Here is a 20,239-nt window from a genome sequence, read left to right as displayed (position 1 = left end):
AGAAGAGTGTTTAGAAAATTGTAGGTAAAAGGAATCAAAGACGTCATAAAAAAAATCTCTTTGCACGAAAACAAGGTATCAGTGATGAGGTGTTGTAATAAAAGAAACAAGACCATATTTGAAAATAGTCATTAATATTTATGTGACCGCCCTGCTGTATAAAATATTAAATGTTTGTATACGCTTTGTAAATACTTTTAATGTGTTATAATGAGTTTGCCCTGGACAGTCCTGTTAAAAGTAGAGTTACCGTGGCGACTGCATTCTTAGACAAGAAAAAAGTTGTCTTTTAGCAGCCATTAACTCTTGTCTCTCAATTATATTACATTTAGTTCGATCTTTTTTCTGATTTCATTGCTGTTCCACGCTCAGTTCAGTTGGTGGCAGTAATGCACTTTTAAGTTGGTTTACCAACCATCAACAAGAATAAGAATAGCATCTTTATCAGGCAGATACAACCGAAAGTAAAAGGAGAAAAAGAAGAGCTTTAAATCTCTCAATGTGGTTTTAAAGAGTCTCATTTTGAGGTAAGTTCATTACTTATTCTTCATGTAACCATGCAGTGACATTAAAACAAGCTTCTGTTTAGGTTTATGCTCTTCATTACATTGGGTTTAATATACAAGTATATTTTGACATTAATAAAACAATGCTGATTATTTCAGCCCATATAATAGTCATAGTTTGTTTTGTATGATTTTAATTACTGAGAAATTTGTATATTTATATAAGAAATATAAATATTTCACTTCCAGTGCTTTAAAGAAGGCAGAGCATAGATGACAGACATCCAGATCTCACAAGAATTAGTGCATCAGCCAGGTAGTTCTCACTTAGACTTTTAATGAATACTTAAAATAACAGAGGTGTACTTAAACCCCACTTGTAATAATCTAGAACACTGTTTAACACTTGATGTTAATTTTGATGTTAATCAGTTAGGAACCTAGGTGTGCTGTTTGATAACAATATTTCCTTTGAAAACCACGTTTCTCGCATCTGTCAAAACTGTTTTCCATCTCAAAAGTATATCCAAATTTTGACTTATGCTCTCAACATCAAAAACAGAAATGTTAATGTGTTTATGACCTTTAGGTTTGATTATTGTAACATTTTTTTGAGTGGTTGTTCTTAACGCAGCAGCTAGAGTCCTTACTAGAACCAGGAATCATGATCATATCAGCCCGGTTCGGTCAACACTGGCTCCCTATCAAACACTGAAGAGATTTTAAAATCTAGTTAATTACTTATAAAGCCCTGATTGGTTTAGCTCCTCGTTATAGTTAAGTTTTAAGAGTATGATTATTTATAACACACAATGAACACCATATAAAAGTTCCTTCTTTTATAATGGACTGCATCATATCTTGACATTGTGTATTTAAGATGTGCGCAGTACCTTAGTGTTTCCTGTGAGGCTGATATCGAGGCTAAGGTGAGTATCCTATACTCAGTATGTCTGTTTGGGAAGCTTTACAATAATGTGTTGACATAGACCCTGATGATAATTATGCAACACTTTTGTTTTTGCCTCCATTTTTATGAGCTAAACTCAAAGGTCTCCTTTTTCTATGTACACAAAAGGCCTATTTCTCTCAAATATTGTTTACAAATATGTCTTCATCTGTGTTAGTAAGCACTTCTCCTTTGCCAAGAAAATCCATCCACCTCACAGGTGTAGCATATGAAGATGCTGATTCGACAGCGTGTGTCTCAGCCCAGGTAAGACGCCTCTGATGTTGTCTATGGTTCAGGAGTGGTTGAACTAGAGGAAAATGACAACTCCAGCCAGATTCCTTCACACGTCTGAGTGGTGGCTCTTGATGCCTTGACTTCCTTGTGAAGATCACTTAAAACCTTGAATGGACTTTGCTTGACCTTAGTCTTTATAAGGCTGCAGTTCTCTCGGTTGCATTTGTTTTTCTTTCCCACTTTTTCCTTCCATTTACCTTTTTGTTAACAAGCTTAGAGATATATAGCCAAGGCGAAGGGTGTCAATGATTGTCTTCTGGACAGCTATCAGATCAGCGGTCTTCCCCATGATTGTTTGTGCTGGTGAACCAAACCAAGAGACCATTTTGAAGGCTCAGGAAAGCTTTGCAGATGTTTTGAGTTGATTAGATGATTGGCATGTCACCATATTCTAATTTGTTGAGATGTGAACTGGTGGGTTTTTGTTAAATATGAGCCAAAATCATCACAATTAAAAGAACCAAAGACTTAAACTACTGAATTTATTTAATACAAAAGTTGCACAATTTGAGTTGTATTACTGAAATAAATATACTTTTCCATCACATTCTAATTTGAGATGATTAAGCAAATTAATTTACAAATACAGGCGTTGTTTTATTTTTTTTGTACTATAAGTTGATATGTGTTAATATTTTAATTTTTTTTGCAAAGCACAATTTATATTATATATAATATATATAATGTATTATGTGTATATGTATGTGTATATATGTATGTGTAATGTTGCTGTCTTGTGAGGAAGAAAAACCCAGCATTTATATGTGAATTTATTACACTCCATCACTTTATTTTGCAAATGAAACAAACTAAAAGTATATTGCTAAAATAAACAAATAGTTGCTACTGTTGCTGTTGCTAGCTGCATCCGAAGGACACAGGTCTAGCTTTTGTAGGACTGTTCTTGTTGCCTAGTAACTGTGACAGCTGAACCTTAAGTGGACTTTTATTAAACAACATAAAACTAAACAGGGTTAAATATTTAACATACTTTGTTAAATATGTTCATTGTTGTCCTTTAACGTTAAATAAAGAAACTTGCATTCATTTGGTAAGGCTTTATACTGTGTATTTTTTTTCATTCGATTTCAATATTCAAATTGAAACCCAACATTTAAAGTGTAATTTGACCATTACACTAATAATTCACATCTAGGAACACCTAGTGACGCCAGCAGGCCTTAAACCTACCTGAGCCAATTAGAGACAGGTGAGCTCAGAGTCCGCGCGCGGCGGTGACGTCACGACAGAGCTAGCTGAGCTCGCGGAATGCGGAAGCGGGAGTCAGTGCCTTACAGCTTTCCCGAGAAGAAGGTATGTGTCTAAACCTGTCCATTAGTAGCGTTCTTGGGGGTGATATTTGCAAATGCTAAATACATTGAATAGGTCTAGCTTTAATTGCCATCGGCTTGTCTTTTCTTAAAAGCAGGATCTATTACATTATTAATGATACGCTATTTCATGTTGACTTTTATGTCAGGAATGTGTACGAATTGTTTAATTTCGAGCTTAACACCAATCACAAGTTTTTGTTTGTTCACTAGATGTCAGCTTTGTGAGTTTGTGTTTATTGCTCAGGAAAAGCAGCTGAGAGAGAGATGTTTGTCCAGGGCGTGTAGAGTCCCCGGATGTTCATCTCATAGACTGCGCAGTTAAAAAAAACACAGATAATCATGCGTCTTATTTTAATAATGGGTTATAAAGATATAAAAAAAGTTATCTAGAAATATAAATATTTTTTGTATTCTTCTTATTATTAGCCTATTATTTTTAAAATTATGTAAAGTGAGATTCCTTTTTTATATTGCAATTAGTCTGTAAAATAATGGTCAAATGAAAATGAAATGAATACACAGCAGCATATCTGGAAGAACAGAGCAGTGCTTACTGTAACATTTATTTAGAGCATGTTCCTCACCTTTGTGAGCATTAGCAGTAAAATCCTAAAACATTCGACCTTTACATCCAATCACCTTTCACATGCTGCTTTATTACTCCAGTCCAGAAAACAGACTGAATGGCTTTAATTGTGTCTTTAGCTATTTTAGGCACTACTAAATATAGAGCAAACATTTCCTATAAATAAAGCATGTTTGCTGTAAATGTTTAGCATACAAAGGTAGGAGGTGGGCAGAGAAAGCTCTAAATCTCTGATGGACATTAGTGTTTCTTACTTTACTTTGTCTTTTTATTTGTTGCAGGTCATTTGAAAGAGAAAAACATGTGGCCAAATCAAGGTGATTTTTGCATTCACTAATAATTTCTCACTTTGTGCAATTCACCAGTGTCTATGTGTGCCTCAGTTAGAGCTCAACACACGTTTACTGTGTGTGTGTGTGTGTGTGTGTGTGTGTGTGTGTGTGTGTGTGTGTTCTTCTAGGGTGCCTTTTTAACACCAAGCACAAACATAGGGCTGTACTGGTGCTACAGAAGTTGAAAGTGTTGTAGCACAAGTTAGGGGTGGGCAATATGGCAAAAATATCAAGATCAGGCTGTTCCGTACTGTGCTCAGTGGAAATGAGCTATTAAAGCAGATCCAAATAATGTACTTTTGACATTAATAAGTACATTAACCCGTCAGTGTAACTCTACTGCTGAACATTTGATGTGAATGTATGTCGCATTATATTGAGACAAATATGGCAGAACTGCCTCTGATGTAGTATTGTGCTATTATATATATATATCATATATTCTGATATGAATGACTAGTATGTATTAAACGTACATCCGTCCCTTTAATGAATCTGCTGGGGCACATTGTGCTGCGTTCGTTGTCACAGGAACATCCCAGCTGAAGATAATGAGGAAATGACATCGCTCCCATGTGCTCTGTTCACTCCAAAGTCCCCACTAACAAGGGGATAAGGATGCTCACTTTGATGATTTGGAAAATAACTATAAATCGTACAATACACTATACGCACTAGCACAGACTAATTGATCTGTATCGCATGGCGACTGTTTGTTTGCCTGCTCTAGTTTAAGCAGCACAACACGACACAGTTAGGAGATGTTGACTTTTCAGTGTTGTGATTGTTCTCAGGACCTCCATACGCTGGTCCTCCAGCCGCTGGGCCGCCCAACCCTGCCTTTCCTTGTCCTCCGAACCCAGGGTACCCAGCCGTGCCCATCCCATCCTGCCCTCCTGGACCCAGCCCCATCTATCCACCTATGAATCAGCCCATGACCATCCCCTCGTATCCCGCTCCGCACCAGTTCCCTCCGATGGGGCCTGGGCCGCACGCACCCTTCCCCGGGGCCGGTCACCCCTGCCCTGTCCCTCAGTACGGGGGACACCCAGCTGGGGTCAACCCACACGGACACAAGAAACACAAGAAGATGAAGAAGATGAAGAAAGCTCATAAAGCTCACAAGGAGCACAAACATATGAAACATGGAAAGGTAAGAGACTGAACATGTGCTGCGTGGATGAGCTCAAGATTTCAGTAAACATTATTAAAGGGGGCATATGGGAGCTATTTTAAGGATCATTATGTGGTGTAACAGAATGTTGATATGCTTTTAAGGTTAAAAACACATTTCAAAGATTTTTTTTCTTGCTTCTGCTCTGATTGGCCACCTGACACAATGACAAATACCACAAGCATGCAACGGAAGTGTAACGTCCCTTTCCATAATCAGTTCAGCTTCCAAAATAAACGTAAAGACGTTTTATGAAGTTATTTGTAGTTTTGACATCAGTTGAAGCCGTGTGACAGACACAGAGCTCATTTGTATTTGCAGTACACATGAAACGATTGCATTAAATGCATAAAAGACCACAAATATTTCCATGATCAACATTAAGAGCTCATCAGTAAATAAGCATGCACCTCAAATTATCTTGAATTTGTTGGATCACTTACAGTCAGGTTTTAGACTTTAATCCTGCTTTTCTTAGCTTTTTTTATGAAACAAAGCTGTCTATAATGTGTTTTTGGTGTGCTAAGCACTGCAGCCAATCAGAGACGTGTCTGCAGAGCACATGAAGCCAATGGATAATCAGAAGGGCTTCAGGAAGTCAAAAAATCATATTTTAAGCAGTAGAGTTCTGAAGTGATGTGAATCCCTCAATCATTGTGTGGAACACTTCACTGACGATTAACAGAAGTTTGATTATTTAAATCCCCCATATTATACTTTTGTTATTATAATAATCCTAAAATTGATTGACAGTGTCTTAACAACAGCATAAAGCATCATTATTGTTCAGTGTGTGTGTGTGTGTGTGTGTGTGTGTGTGTGTGTGTGTGTGATGCTTCAGTGTTAATGCAGTGTTTGGTGTTGTCTTGCAGCACTCTTCCTCCTCCTCATCCTCCTCCAGCAGCAGTGATTCTGACTGAAAACTCATTTCACAAGCGCCAGGATAATAAATACAGCCCTGCACAAATAAATGAAGAATCAAAAGCACTAATGTATAGCATTTAAGTATGTGTTTCTGTGAGTTTGAATGATTTTCTTAATTACATTTACGAGAAAGAATATTTATATTTGGTTTACCTTGGTCTTACCCTGTGAGATTATTAATCTTTTGATGATTTAATTATAACTCTTACTGAATGACATACTGTACTACGCTGTCAGACAGTGCCTGGATTTGAGAACGAACGACTGAAATCAAACAAGCTTCCTTCATGAAGTAAAGCTGAGGTTTCCTGGAGATCAACTGTCCTGCAAAGTTTAGTTCCAGCTCTAATCAAATACACCTGAAGTGATTAATTAAGGTCTTCAGCGTTGCATAATTAAAAGCAGCTGTATTTGAGTAGAATTGGAGCTAAACTTTGCAGGAGAGTCGATGGTTGGGCTGTATTAAAGTCACTTAAAGGAGAAAAGTCTGTCTGCACGACGTCTGGGAAACATCTTTAAAAACCAGTCAGATTTACATGCGTGCTAAATCATAAACAGTTTTTAAATGTCTGACAGGAAACATCCCAGAAATGTTTTGTATGTAAGATGACCTAATACAAAGATACGACGTCCTTCTTTGTGTCTCCAGACGTCTCCGGGACTTCTTACTCTCCTGTTGATTAAAAAAAGAATAAGAAAAAAGTCAACAGGAATAGTTCATTTTACTGAGAAAGATTTGACACGTACTGTAGTAATTAAAAAAAAAAATCACTTTATTTTTTACTACCTGAAGTAAATAATCAGAAATTAATCAAAGTGAAATATGTTGTAGTCAATAAAGCAAAGAGTTTTAAGTATTTAAAAATTAATCTGTTCTTAGCTTGACTTTAACTGTGAAATCATTTTTGTTGTCTAATAAAGAAAGCAATTTTTCAATAAATAATACATGAAGAGAAAGCTTGTTTTTATAAGTGGTTTTATTTGTTATTGTGTGCTATATTAGTTTTAATAATGATACATTTGGAGATTTGCACAGCTCAGTATTAAACATCTCCTCAGTGCCTCAGGAAAGCAGGACAGTAGTAGTTTAAAGACGGGAGTGTGTGTGTAGAGAGTTATCTTGGCAGGAGACTCGTGACTCAAGCATATATTCAAAGTAGTTCTGTGACCAAAGATGTTTCTCCCTTTTCCTCTTCCTGCTGCATTTGATATTTCCCTGGACAGATATTTCTCTGGTCCCTTGATCTTGATGTTACAGTTGTTTTTGATCAATTGGTTCAATGTGTAGTATTTTGTAAAGCAAAAGAAAAAGAAAGTGTAGTTGTTCAGATTTGCTCTTTGTGCAGTTTTTGCTCATTTAGTGTGACGTTTAACTATCAGTGTGCTATGTTTCAGTGTGTAAGCAGTGTGTAAAAAAATGTAAAATCAACAGAATCGGTTTAAATGTTTAAGAAGAGAGAGCGTTAGACTCCTGACCGGAAGGTGGCGGCAGCGCTGCTTCTTTAGCCGCTAACAACACTAAAGAAGAAGAAGAAGAAGAGGGTAGCTCATGAACGCGCTCCGCTGCTGGGCCGGTCACGTGTTTGTGAACAAGGCTCTTCTGAGGAAGATGAAGATGAAGATCGGGACTCATAACGGCACTTTTCACTGCGATGAAGTTCTGGCGTGTTTCCTTCTGCGACAGCTGCCGGAATACAAGGTCTTCACATTCCTACAGTGTCTGCTGCTAAACTCTCTCTCTCTGTGGTGTGTGTGTGTGTGTGTGTGTGTGTGTGTGTGTGTGTGTGTGTGTGTGTGTGTGTGTGTGTGTGTGTGTGTGTGTGTGTGTCTCTCTATCTCTCTCTGTGTGTGTGTGTGTGTGTCTATCTCTCTCTCTGTGTGTGTGTGTGTGTGTGTCTGTGTGTGTCTCTGTGTGTGTGTGTGTGTGTCTATGTCTGTGTGTGTGTGTGTGTGTGTGTCTCTGTGTGTGTGTGTGTGTGTGTGTGTGTGTGTGTGTGTGTGTGTCTATCTCTCTGTGTGTGTGTGTGTCTCTATCTCTCTCTGTGTGTGTGTGTGTGTGTGTGTGTGTGTGTGTCTATCTCTCTGTGTGTGTGTGTGTGTGTGTGTGTGTGTGTGTGTGTGTGTGTGTGTGTGTGTCTCTCTCTCTGTGTGTGTGTGTGTCTCTATCTCTCTGTGTGTGCTTCTGTTTGTACAGTTACAGTGTGGTTTACTGCAGCAGACAGCCAGTGATTCAGAGACTGGTCTGAGAGGTTATTAGTTGTTTTATTGCCGGTTGATTGATAATCTGTGCTCTTCATCTTCTTCAGGACGCAGAGATCCTCCGCAGCAGAGACTCTTCGCTCCTGAAGGAGTGTGATGTTGTGGTGGATGTTGGAGGAGAATATGATCCGTCTCAGCAGCGCTATGACCATCATCAGAGGTACATCCTCATCATCATCATCATCATCATCATCATCCTCATCCTACTCCAGAACTGTACAGATCAGCACATGTTATTCTTACTGCATCCTTTCTTTATCAAACCTGACCAATTAGAGAAGATGAGAATCCAGAAATCGGTGGGGAATAATCAGCTAATCTGTGTTTAACCACTGGCTTTTCTACGCCATTTGACAGTGATAAGCTATACAGATCTCAGTAATAAATTAATTAATTAAATAGATTGATATGTAGTTGGAAGCATGTGAGGTTATGGTTGTGTAGTTTACAATGAATATATCAAGATCAAGATCTCTCATTACCTGATTTACAGCTGAATTATTTATCTCTACACATCTGTCCAGTGAAAGCGTTTTATGAAAGGGTTATTGAAGCTCTGCTGATTCAGGACACAGTGTTTTTCAACATCACCAAGAACAAGTGTTTCATTTTGACGTCGCGTTTACAATCAGTGACTGACAGTGAACTTGCTGAAATCATCAAACATTAAAAGGCAATATGAAAGTATAAATAAATGACATCAGCTGACCATGAATTAGCCCAAAAGCGCAGAATATGCATGAATCGAGAACGTTATTTCCACTGGAACTTGTAAAAATGGTCCGAGAGCCTCTGAGTGCAGTGACTGACTGGTCCGTGTTTCTTTGGACAGGTCTTTTGTGGAGAGCTTCCACAGCTTGTGTCCGGAGAAGCCCTGGGTGACGAAGCTGAGCTCGGCGGGGCTCGTGTACCTTCACTTCGGCCGACGGGTTCTCTCTCAGCTGACCCAGCTGAAGCAGGACGAGCCCCAGCTGGAGGTCCTGTATGACAAGGTCAGTTAGATCTGAACGCTGTCTCCTGACCACAGGCCCAGTGTCTGACCTCTCTCTGCTCCAGATGTACGAGAGCTTCGTGGAGGAGGTGGATGCGGTGGACAACGGGATCAGTCAGTGTGACGGAGAGGCACGGTACTCCATCACCACCACCCTCAGCGCCCGCGTCGCTCATCTCAACCCTCACTGGAACAGACCACAGCAGGACACCGAGGTGAACACTTCTCTTACTCCAGTCGCTAGCACACATACCTACAGACTCCAGCAGTGAGGACTAATAACGCTCTTCTGAAAGAAAGAAACTTCCTGAAAACAACTGTTTCTGATATCAGGATGAATCTGCACGTGTAGGGAGCACTCTATATAGTGTCTTTAGGCCAGTTTTCTATGGATGAGTCCGAGTTATAATTAATTAGGTATTTTCTAAACACAGACAGCAGAGGGTCTAACTCTGCTCCTGATTCCCAGCTCATCTGATTTGTTTGGGAGCCAGCTTACGTTACTTTTAAAACATCCCAAATTAAACATGCTGACCCAGAAGGAGGGTTGCCAGGTCTGTGAAATAAAACCAGCTCAATTGCTAATTAATTCTAGCCCAACCTACTAGCTAACAGTGCTGAAACAGTGTAAAAGTAATCCGGTTCTGCAGGTGAAGAAGTTTTTGTTAATCAAAATATAAAGTAAATCTTATATAATTTAGTTACTATTATAACTGCAGTCAGACATAAGCTAAAACCCAGCTAAAATTTAGAACCCATCTGTTTTTGGCATTTTACATCTGTTGTCTTACACCTGTGATCCTCATTTAACAAGGGTTATTCAGGAGGCCACCATTTATTACTGTGACGTGGTAGTGTGATGACCATATAAAAACCCCTGAATAGTGGTGAGCGGGAGTGCTGTCTATAGAGTGGTTCTGTGTGGACCTTAGAAAGACTCGGCTGGTATTGATCAATAAAAGTCTGAATGTTTGCTATCAAAACCTAATGCTCGGAGTCTTCTTTAATCCGGGGAATCCACAACACAGGAAATCTAGAGACGTGGCAACACTGGCCAAAAAAGCATCCATCTGTGATTTTTTTTTCAGTGACATGTGTCTCATTGACAGGAGAAATCCCTGTTCACTTCAGGTCATACGTTTTCTCTGATTGGAGAGCAATCTGATCTTGAAAACACCAGGTGTAAATGCCTCAAACAGATTTGAGATAGTAAAAAAAAAATCCAAAGATTTGTAAATCCAGAGAAGGTGAGCTCTATCAATGGTGTAATATTTGCTCTATGCTTAGTATCTGTTTGTAGAAACTACAGAAACACGACACGCATGCCGCTGTACACTTCAACTAAATCCATTACTGCTGTCGCAAATAAAATCAAAAAGAAATTGTTGACTGCAGGATTAAATTTAGATCTGCTCCATGATTTTTGTGTTTTTAGTGTGAGTTTACGATTGCAATGGAGTTTTTTTAAAATGTGAATTCTCTCATCATAAACAACAAAGTGCAGATGTTCATATGATATGAGATTAATTCATCAGACTGTGTATAAACAGCTTTACCCATTATAAAGTTTTTGAGAGTGCTTAAACTGAAGTCAGTCATAATGTTCTCAATAACTGTGGAAGGTATAAAAATAAAAGCTGACCGCAAACATCTCACGCAGGTGTTTAGAGTCAGCCATCTATATGAGCAGCTATCAATAGTAAAGACTCCTCATCCAAACAGATGTCACGAAGAGACCAGGTGTAATCACCCACACAATCATGGGTTAGATTTGATCTGTGCTACATGGCAGGAAAAACTTAACCATGTAAATGGATCTGAATCATCAGCACATTCTGTAGAATGGGAAAAGATGCTTAGTATGAAGTGCAGGTCATCTAAAGAATATTCTTAACACTTTCACATCACAGGAGGGCTTCCATAAAGCCCTGGATCTTGTAGGAGCAGAGTTCAAGGACCGCCTGGATTACTTCATGAAGGCCTGGCTCCCGGCGAGAGAGATTGTGCAGCAAGCTCTTCAGACCAGATATAAGGTGATTCATGTCTCTGTGTTAAAGTCTGGAGGATCATAGTCAACAGCCCTGTCCTGGGGTCTCATTCATAAAACTCTGCATAGATTTCATAATAAAACTAAGTTTTCAGATTCATAAAACCATGCGCACAGCAGAAGATGAATAAATCCACCCGACTCCTCCCCAAAATAACCATATGGAGCTTACTATGCATAACCTCATCTGCATTAATATTCATAATTTCCATGCATATTCCCAACCGTGTGACACAGTTTAACATCGTCAGAGGTACAAGACATTAAGGAAATATGAAATACAGACTATAAATGCCATTTGTGCCATATATTTAATTGAATTGCTAAAAATTATATTTATTCTAATACTACATAAGTATATTGTATATCAAGATAAAAATAAAAGATGATAAAAAAAAAAATAGAATAGATTTGATCTGATTCTTTAACTGGCCAAATGTAGGCAAGTGAACACGTTTTAGTTACTATAACATTTTTTTTTTTAAACTAGTTTAGTTATTTTACTAACAAAGTATTTAGTGAGAGGTCAGTGGTGTCTGGAGTGTAATGATGGTCGTGTGCAGGTGGATCCGAGCGGAGAGCTGCTGCTGCTGGCTCAGGGAGGCTGTCCCTGGAAAGAGCATCTCTTCTCACTGGAGAAGGAGCTGAAGGTGGACGTGCCCATCAAGTTTGTGCTGTACTCGGATCAGAACGGACACTGGAGAGTCCAGTGTGTCCCGGCTGGACTCAACACCTTCCAGAACAGGTGCGTCGTCTTCTCTCAGCCTGAAACTCCTGCAGCACACGCTTCTGATAAAAACTGATAATAATACACTGCAATAACCAAAACATTGCATTCTATATTTTTTTAAAGCACACACAAAGCATATACTGTCTACATGTTTCATCAGTGAAGGTTTATGCTTGTTCTTCAGCATAACTACAGCTCTAACGAAGCCTTTGTTCATATTAAAGATTTCCTGGTGCATCAAGAAGATATTAGGCTTCTTCTGAGTCTGTTTTGGACTTTCAGCATGAGAGTATTGAGAGTGCGCTCTGTATTCACTCTTACTGCTTATAATGAAGTGAGAGGAGGTTTGTTTTCTTCATATCTCTAGATTGAGTCTTCTGGAGGAATGGCGAGGGGTCCGTGACGAGGCCCTTTCGGATCTGAGCGGGATTCCCGACTGCATCTTCGTCCACGCCAGTGGCTTCATCGGAGGAAACCGGACCCAGGAGGGAGCGCTGGAGATGGCCAAGAGAACCCTGCAGACGGCACCCAGACCTTTATCCAGCTCCTGACCGCTCGCTCACACCAGTACTGCTCTTGTGCTCGTGTTAATGCTTTGGTTTGTATTCACTTTGGAAAATACAGAACTTTACAGAGATGTTGTGTTTATTCTTTCTGCATCTTGTGAAAAGATTGAATTTCACACTAGAAGAGCTGGACTAGACTTCTTTTCTTTTTATACAGATGAAAATACTGAGCTTGTTCTTGGCATAAAAAATAAATGGTTCGGTCATATAAAAACTTTACATAATATTAGACCTTAGCCAGGTTAGAGCCCTACTTAAATTTGAACAGGAATAAAAAAGAGGCTGCAACAGAGATGCGGTGCAGTCAATAGATTGTCCTGTTGTTGAACAAGTCTTTGCTTTACAATCTTGAACTTTATACATACTGTTGCACATTTCTTACTGTGACCGGGTTTTAATTTTAGCATACGATAATGATTGCCATAAGTTATGGCTTGTCTCAATTGTTTAGGCAAACTCTTATGTTGTTGTGAGTTGATAAAATAGTGCTTAGTACATCTACTGTATAAATAACCTCCCAAAGCATCGAAGTAAGGTTAAATTGTCTATGAACTCTACATTAGAGCACTGGTATTTTATTGTTAAACTTCTGCCTGTAGTGACCAGAGACTCAAGATTTTCAAGATCAGTGCCAATATTCACATTTATAAAAAAAACAATACAATAAAACATACAACAAAAACCTAATTTCACTTTTTTGAAAAAAAACAAAACAAAAACAACGTAATTTAATTACAATTCATTCCATATTTCCGTTCCATTGTGAAACAGGAAGCAAAAAATCTCATCTTTGGTACAGTAGTGCTAATCATAATTTTAAGAGGCATGCAACAAAATAATAGTGTAATATACTTGGATTCCTCAACACTGAAATATTTCGTATAAAACAAAGCAGAGAAACAGTTGCTCTATCTTTCACCAGTAGCCAAGCTAGTATTTTGAGCATTCTTACAGTATTAACCCATCTATTACCATTCAAAGTTATTTGTGCAGCTGTATTAACTGTAGTACTTCTGAATCTTTACTGTCCAGTGGTGTGGTCAAGTAGTCTAAGTAAGCATTGTTTGAAAGATGCAATACTGTGGTAAAAAATGTTCACATCTCTTAATAATCGATAAACCTCTTTTTCTCTTAACTATTACCATATTTCTGTTTTGACCATTTCAGCCTACTGTCTAGAATAACTCCAAAAGAGTGTGCCTATTGAACTGGATCAAATTCTAAACATAAACCAAGAGTCCTAACACAATGTTTTTTCATCAAATTAGGAACCATCTTATTATTCTATACCCACCTAACCATTAACTCGTCATCTAAATCAGCAGATACTGTTTTAATTGATGTTGCTGGTAGATATAATGTTTTTTATGCTGAAATCGTCTGCATACATAACTTCCCTTGCACACTGTAAAATCAAAGGATGATCATGAGTAAAAATAGAAAAAAAACAATGTTCCTAGACAACTTCCATTAACATACAGTGTCCTCCTATTAGCCAGAAAACTGTGAGCATGCTCAGTCTTCTCCTCAAGCAGAGCTGGAGAGGAACTAATTACAAATATGTTCCTTACGGTATTTGAGCACATTTTTCCACTACTTTCTTGAGTGTGATTAAATTGTGGTACTTTTACTATCGCTTAAAAAAAACTAAAGTATGCCACTTCGCTACATTTATTTTTTGCCAAAAATACAAAGTTCAAAAGCAGGAGCTGATGGAGAACAGAGCGAACTGGTGTTTGACAGGCACTTCTCAAACTGAAAATATTTCGGTGAATGTGAAACTCAGATGATAGGAGGACGGAGTTATTAAATGTATGACGCAAGAACAATGTACGTTTCTGAAATACAAGTACAGAGTTAAGTTGGTTGGTAAAACAACAATGCAGGTAGACTAATTGTACGAATATTAACATCAGCATTTTTATTTGTATCTGGCTGATAGATCAACCACGATTTATCTGTCAACCAGATGCATTTTAAATCAGTCTTTTGTGTGCGTGGATCTGTGAGCACATGGGCGAGAAAATTCATATACCTACAAAAAAAGACAATATGAATATTATGGAGCACTGAACACTCGTGTATTTATTCATACTTAAGAAAAGAAAATCAAAAAAGGACTAGTAGAAGTAATAATATAATATTCTTTTGAACTTCCTATTCATTAAATAATCCATTTTCAACACTGATAATAAAAATGTAGTTTCTATTTATCATAAGAGACTTCATGTCATAAAAAACATGAAAAATATTGGCAAACTCAAACCTTCAAAACTTCAAATGTTTTTTTATGACAACCAGAATTTACGTTTATATATAATTTAGAATTTTGTGTCAGATAATAAATAAAGGAGTATGACAGTTCATTGGGCAGTAACTAAATTCCAAGGATTTCATTCTCTCATATCTTGATATTGTTTGCTGTCTGTAAGTGTCACAGCGAACCAAACAAAAGCTATAACAAGCACTTTTCTAAACGCACACATCTGGAGCGGTCTTTCAGTTAGTGATTAAGTAAACACAGATCGTTTTACTTCAGTCTCTAGAGGAGTTCCACAAGGTTCTAGTCTCAGCCCAGTCTCATTTTCATTATAGATGTTACCCTCAGGTTCTATATTTCACAAGCATGGAGTATGGTCCCACTTTATATTAGGTGGCCTTAACTACTACTTACATTAAAATTAATTGGTGCAATACACATATTATGTATGTTTGTACGTTGTACTTATATTTGTTAAAATACCTATATGTAGTTAGATCTGTAATTTTTAAAAATTATAAATTACATTTATAATTACACTATTGACACATCCCTTACACCTTAACTCACTCTTAAATCACCCAATATGACCACTATTACATTGTACTTGTTTTTAAATGAAATTTGAATGTGCATTTACTTGAATTAGTATTTGATTCTGCAGGCTCAGTAGCAAGAGGCTTTTATTTTATTTTTTTACATTTGTTGTTGTTGGGCATTGAAAACTCCTGTATATACACCATTGAGAAAAGTGGCATATTTTATCAAGGTGTATGCTGAAAATGTTCTGTGACCTGACATTGTATGGCCTTGTGTTCTCAGTAAAATAACATCCAGCTTAGTTGTAAAAGTTGCACCACTTTGAAAAATCTTCAAAAAGTGTTAATCAAAATATCCTACTCTTCCTGCCCCTAAACTGCACATCCAGCAGACAAACACACTTTAAGCCATCCAGTATCCTCTCAGGGTGATGTTTAGATCCTGGTATTTGGTGGCGAGAGCTAGTGTCCTGATGTCCTGAGTGAAGTGACCGGCCACTGGCTGCCTGATGTCTGAGCTAAACGTCTGGAGTCATCTGGGTGCACAGAAGAGCTACTGTAAGGGTTTGTACTAGACACCGTCTTAGCAACGTGGTTTGATGTCTTTCTTCCTTTCTTGGCTTCAAAGGATCTGAGAGTTCAGCGTCCAGAGAGCTGTCAGTCCTTGGGTGAGGTGAGCACTCAATGAAGATGATGATCTGAAGAGCAGCGTCCCAGCAGAGTATCTGTGCTTCTGGCCTCTGTTGTGTCCTTGTGATGAAAGAAGAGTTCTGCTTCTGTACATTATAGTTTATGAGTAGAATTACACAGTGTTATCTGTGACATCTCATTGACTCTCAAGCGGGCATGTTGTTAAATCACAGACGAACCATCAAAAGTATACCAACATTACTCTATTTATTTAATAGAAATGTTTTTGTGTGGTATTTGTATGGTAAAAAGTCATAGAAAAACAGCACAAATGTTGAAATGTATGAAACATAAATACACTAACCAGACTGCACTACTGCACAATGTATTTGTACACGGATGACTTCTCTGAAATATTAATGACCATCATAATGAACTATTTTACTTATGCTGTAATGCTATGTTTTTCTTTATTTTCCAAGAAAACAAAGACAAAATAAATCAACCCGCCTCTGAAACCCAATACTATAATAACTGAACAAAGATGTACTATCCTTTTATTTTAGCAAAAAAAAATCAACAAATTAAAAAAGCAACACAACACACATACAAGCAAGCGAGATGGGTTGATGCGCTCTGACCCTATGTCTACGAGTGCATCTAAAACTACAAACGAAAACAAGAGGAGGAAATGGGATAAAAGCAATTTCTAGGTCATACATTTTTAACATTTGCATTCATTAAAAACATAAAATAAAGCAATACAACAGTTCTTTGCTTTTTTTCACTATCACATACATAGGTTTTCAAAGGAAAGGATGCGAGACGAATGGAAGGTGATTTTAACAAATGTGCTCAAGGCCATTCAATAAAGTAGTTTTATAAAATGTATCTTAAAACAGGGAGAAAACTACATTTATCTTTTGAATTCTGACTAGACCACAGTCTGCCTTAATGCTGACTTTACCAATTAGTGAGGCTTTTCTTTTTCTGTGATGGTTTTTTACAGCGTGAGGTAGCTTAAAAAGAAAACTCAACTGGGCTATAGACCACATATGTGCAAGTACATTGAATATTACATAGCAGGGCTTTGGGGACTGAAGAAAAACCCTAAGTTTAATGCACAAACAAATACACAAATAAACAATTAGATGTCTATTACATATATCTGGTCGTTGGGAAAAAAAAATGCAGGGTGTTTCATGAGATTAGCACCATTGATTATGTTTTAATGCGCAGTCATTTATATACACTGGTGATAAGAAAGACCAACACTTGCATGTGATTGTCAGTTCAGGCTGTTGTAAAATGCATGTGAGTCCGATAATTACAGAAGAAAAGGATAAAAAATACTTAGTGTGGGACTCACCGATGTACAACTCTTGATTCAAATGCACAGGGGGAAATAGCACCTTAACAATAAATAAATAAAACCAAAACACACTTCTACTTCTGTGGTTTTCTCTGGCATGCTCCCTTATATAGCGTTGGGTTGTGTTGTGAGATGTTCCCAGAATGCCGAGGGTCGAGACGCTGTCTGCCCATCAGGGAATGGCAGGTCAGTCACAGATGAGTACTGCTAGTGCCTATCAGTGCATTTCCTAAAAATACTTTCGGAAGCACTTCTTTTTTTTCTAGTCATAAAGATGTTCCACTTAAGAATGTCAAGTTCTTTCATTTCTCTCTTTCTTAGTTCCTCGCTCTCGAGTGTGTGTTATCGCTCTCGTTTCTTTTCTGTATCCCGGTTTAATTTGTTCCTCTATCTTTACAGGAAACAGACAGCACCCACATCCACTCCAAACTCCTGATGAGCTCCTCCAATATCCATAGGGGCAATGTCCACAATGGGCAGGCGTGAAGTCTTCTGTGATCTGTACTCGATGACTGTCTTGCTCCACTGGCCTGTGTGTTTCTGTAGGAAAAAAACAGCTGTAAGGAGCCTGTTTATGTTTATGAACATGTTTTTGAACTGTACTGAATGGTTTCTGAATTGTTTTAGTTTGTAAACATAAGCTGCACATATTTAGACTGCGTTTGTGAGTCCCACTATACTGTATGTTTGGTATTGACCCATCTATGAGGACAAAAATTATCTAATTGTTCTCTTTGGCTCTGTTTAGGCCTGGGTTTATGCTGAAAGTGGGTGTGAAAGGGGTCTACAATGTTTTGAGCCCGAGCCTGGTCAGAAATGTTTTCTCACCTTGCAGCCATCCTCAAGAACACTGTATGTGAAGCGGCTGTTGCCCTCCGCACGGATCTCCACATCATTGGACCCCTGCAGCAACAGAGCTTTTTTCAGATTTCCGGTGGCCTCGTCCATGTAGGCAATGCTGTTCTTGCAGTGGTAGGTGAGGTTCTGAGAGGCCTCGGTGGACAGCAGTCTCAGGAAAGTCATCTGAATGCTTGCTGTATTAGGTGCCAGATTGTCGTCTCCATAGCCAAACTGGAATGGAAAACGGAACAAAGCACATTAGACAGAGGAGATCTAAATCCAAAAGAGTATTTCTGAATCCAACTTGAGGGTAAGCAGGACCAGAACGAGAGAGACTCACATGGAATCCACCATTCATGGCTTCTCCGAACCAAACGTGCTTGCGTTCCGCACCCTTGGAAGTCCACCAGCTCTTGCGTGGGATATTAGTGGGTTTTGGATAAACACAGGTCTCGCCAGTATCCATGTTGCAGAAGACCTTCATGGCATCAACGGTGCAGCCCTGGTTAGGATCAATCCAGTATTCACCTGCAGAGAGACGGTGCGTTATTTCCCGCACATATACTATATGAAGGCAGAAGCCACCAGGGACTCACCGCTCTTCCAGTCAGGGTGGCAGAGCTTCAGGTCTCTGCAGGTCCGGGCCGGGCTCTTCTTAGTGCCATCAGGACTGCGGATGTTCTCCATCTGGTTGTTTAGGGATTTCAGAGTGGCATCCACCTCTGCATCGTTCTGGCGGTCACCTTCAGCAGCCTGGTCTGCCCTCATGTACCGCAGGGGGTCAGGACCCTTCTCAGGATGAGACAGACCAGCGAAAGCAGACATGTCGATGCCGGGCCCTGGGGGGCCAGGAGGACCAGGGGGGCCAGGATTCTCTGGGGGGCCCTGAAGAGAACATTCTGATGTTAAACCATAATGGCCTTGCATTTCAGCACTTTTTTTTTTACATCTGAATTTTTAAGAATAGCATTTCCCATCCATTCCACATTTCTAGAGTACTCCAACACATTTTAAAGTGGTGAGGTTAACTATAGGGTCATAGAAAATTACAAAATGTTGTGGACACTGCTGTATAAGTCTAGTCTTTGCTGTGCTACTCACGGATGGCCCAGTCTCTCCAGAACGACCGCGAGGTCCGGGTGGTCCGATGGGGCCAGGCAAACCATTTGATCCGTCTTTTCCAGCTGGACCAACGGGGCCTGGGGGTCCCTGGAAAGAGTCAGAAGTCTGAGTCTCAGCACAGCATCACCTGTTTGCATGATCTGAAGCAGTCCAATCCTGCTCCTGTAGGGTCCTCAGAGTTTACTTCCAACCTGTTCAACACACTTTCTTGTGGTGTTCAAGCCATTTTTGGGCCTCATTTATAAAATATTGCATTGAAACTATCCTACATACCCACAAAGAAAAGTGTGTACATCTGCTTAGATCTTGATGTGGTGCTTTTCCATGTCAAAGACAAAGGTCATGGTGGGTTTTAGTGTATGCACACTCTTAAGGTCAAATATTATAAACAAGGCCCCTTGTTTTTGTTTAAGGTTGGAGCTAAACTCTGCTGGGTTTGACACCCTGGCAAATACAAATGCAGTAATAATGCTCCTGGCTACATACTCTTGCTCCACCGGGTCCAGCAGGTCCAGAAGCTCCTTGGTCACCAGGTTGGCCCTATGTGTGGAGGACAGGTGTTTTTGTATTATCACATTAGATCTTACCTCAGTATATCCATATATAATGCTTTCACTGAATATGTCACAAAGAAACTTACAGGAGGCCCAGGCAGCCCCTGAAGACCAGTGAATCCTCGGTGTCCTTTCTGCCCTCTCTCACCCGAATCGCCAGCCTCTCCCTTATCTCCACGTGGGCCTTGTGGTCCCTGTGATTAAAGAGCACGAGTATTGCAACTGTG

The 20,239-nt window shown here is 39.0% G+C and overlaps 3 protein-coding genes across 3 annotated transcripts in view; 2 read left to right on the top strand and 1 right to left on the bottom strand.

Moving 5' to 3' along the window:
* The first annotated feature begins 2,943 nt into the window (after positions 1–2,943).
* Positions 2,944–7,059, top strand: LOC122332830 (proline-rich protein 13-like). The gene is made up of 4 exons (XM_043230267.1): positions 2,944–3,066; positions 3,954–3,989; positions 4,799–5,157; positions 6,051–7,059. Exons 2-4 carry the CDS (start codon positions 3,974–3,976, stop codon positions 6,096–6,098), a joined length of 423 nt encoding a protein of 140 aa, XP_043086202.1. The 5' UTR covers positions 2,944–3,066; positions 3,954–3,973; the 3' UTR covers positions 6,099–7,059.
* A 563-nt stretch (positions 7,060–7,622) lies between these two features.
* myg1 (myg1 exonuclease) lies at positions 7,623–12,766 on the top strand. The gene is made up of 7 exons (XM_043230266.1): positions 7,623–7,801; positions 8,409–8,521; positions 9,194–9,353; positions 9,418–9,567; positions 11,263–11,385; positions 11,963–12,144; positions 12,497–12,766. Exons 1-7 carry the CDS (start codon positions 7,652–7,654, stop codon positions 12,678–12,680), a joined length of 1,062 nt encoding a protein of 353 aa, XP_043086201.1. The 5' UTR covers positions 7,623–7,651; the 3' UTR covers positions 12,681–12,766.
* A 4,566-nt stretch (positions 12,767–17,332) lies between these two features.
* LOC122332703 (collagen alpha-1(II) chain-like) overlaps positions 17,333–20,239 on the bottom strand; it is a 31,703-nt gene continuing 28,796 nt past the window's right edge. Inside the window, exons 48-54 of the mRNA XM_043230075.1 lie at positions 20,099–20,206; positions 19,945–19,998; positions 19,438–19,545; positions 18,933–19,221; positions 18,677–18,864; positions 18,325–18,567; positions 17,333–18,036 (exon numbers count right to left, since the gene is read on the bottom strand). Coding sequence (XP_043086010.1) covers positions 17,890–18,036; positions 18,325–18,567; positions 18,677–18,864; positions 18,933–19,221; positions 19,438–19,545; positions 19,945–19,998; positions 20,099–20,206 — 1,137 coding nt within the window. The 3' untranslated portion in view covers positions 17,333–17,889. The remainder of the gene's footprint in view (positions 18,037–18,324; positions 18,568–18,676; positions 18,865–18,932; positions 19,222–19,437; positions 19,546–19,944; positions 19,999–20,098; positions 20,207–20,239) is intronic.

Source organism: Puntigrus tetrazona, unplaced genomic scaffold (assembly GCF_018831695.1).
Source record: "Puntigrus tetrazona isolate hp1 unplaced genomic scaffold, ASM1883169v1 S000000148, whole genome shotgun sequence".
Classification (NCBI taxonomy): Eukaryota; Metazoa; Chordata; class Actinopteri; order Cypriniformes; family Cyprinidae; genus Puntigrus; species Puntigrus tetrazona.
This window is presented reverse-complemented; position numbering and strand designations above follow the sequence as displayed.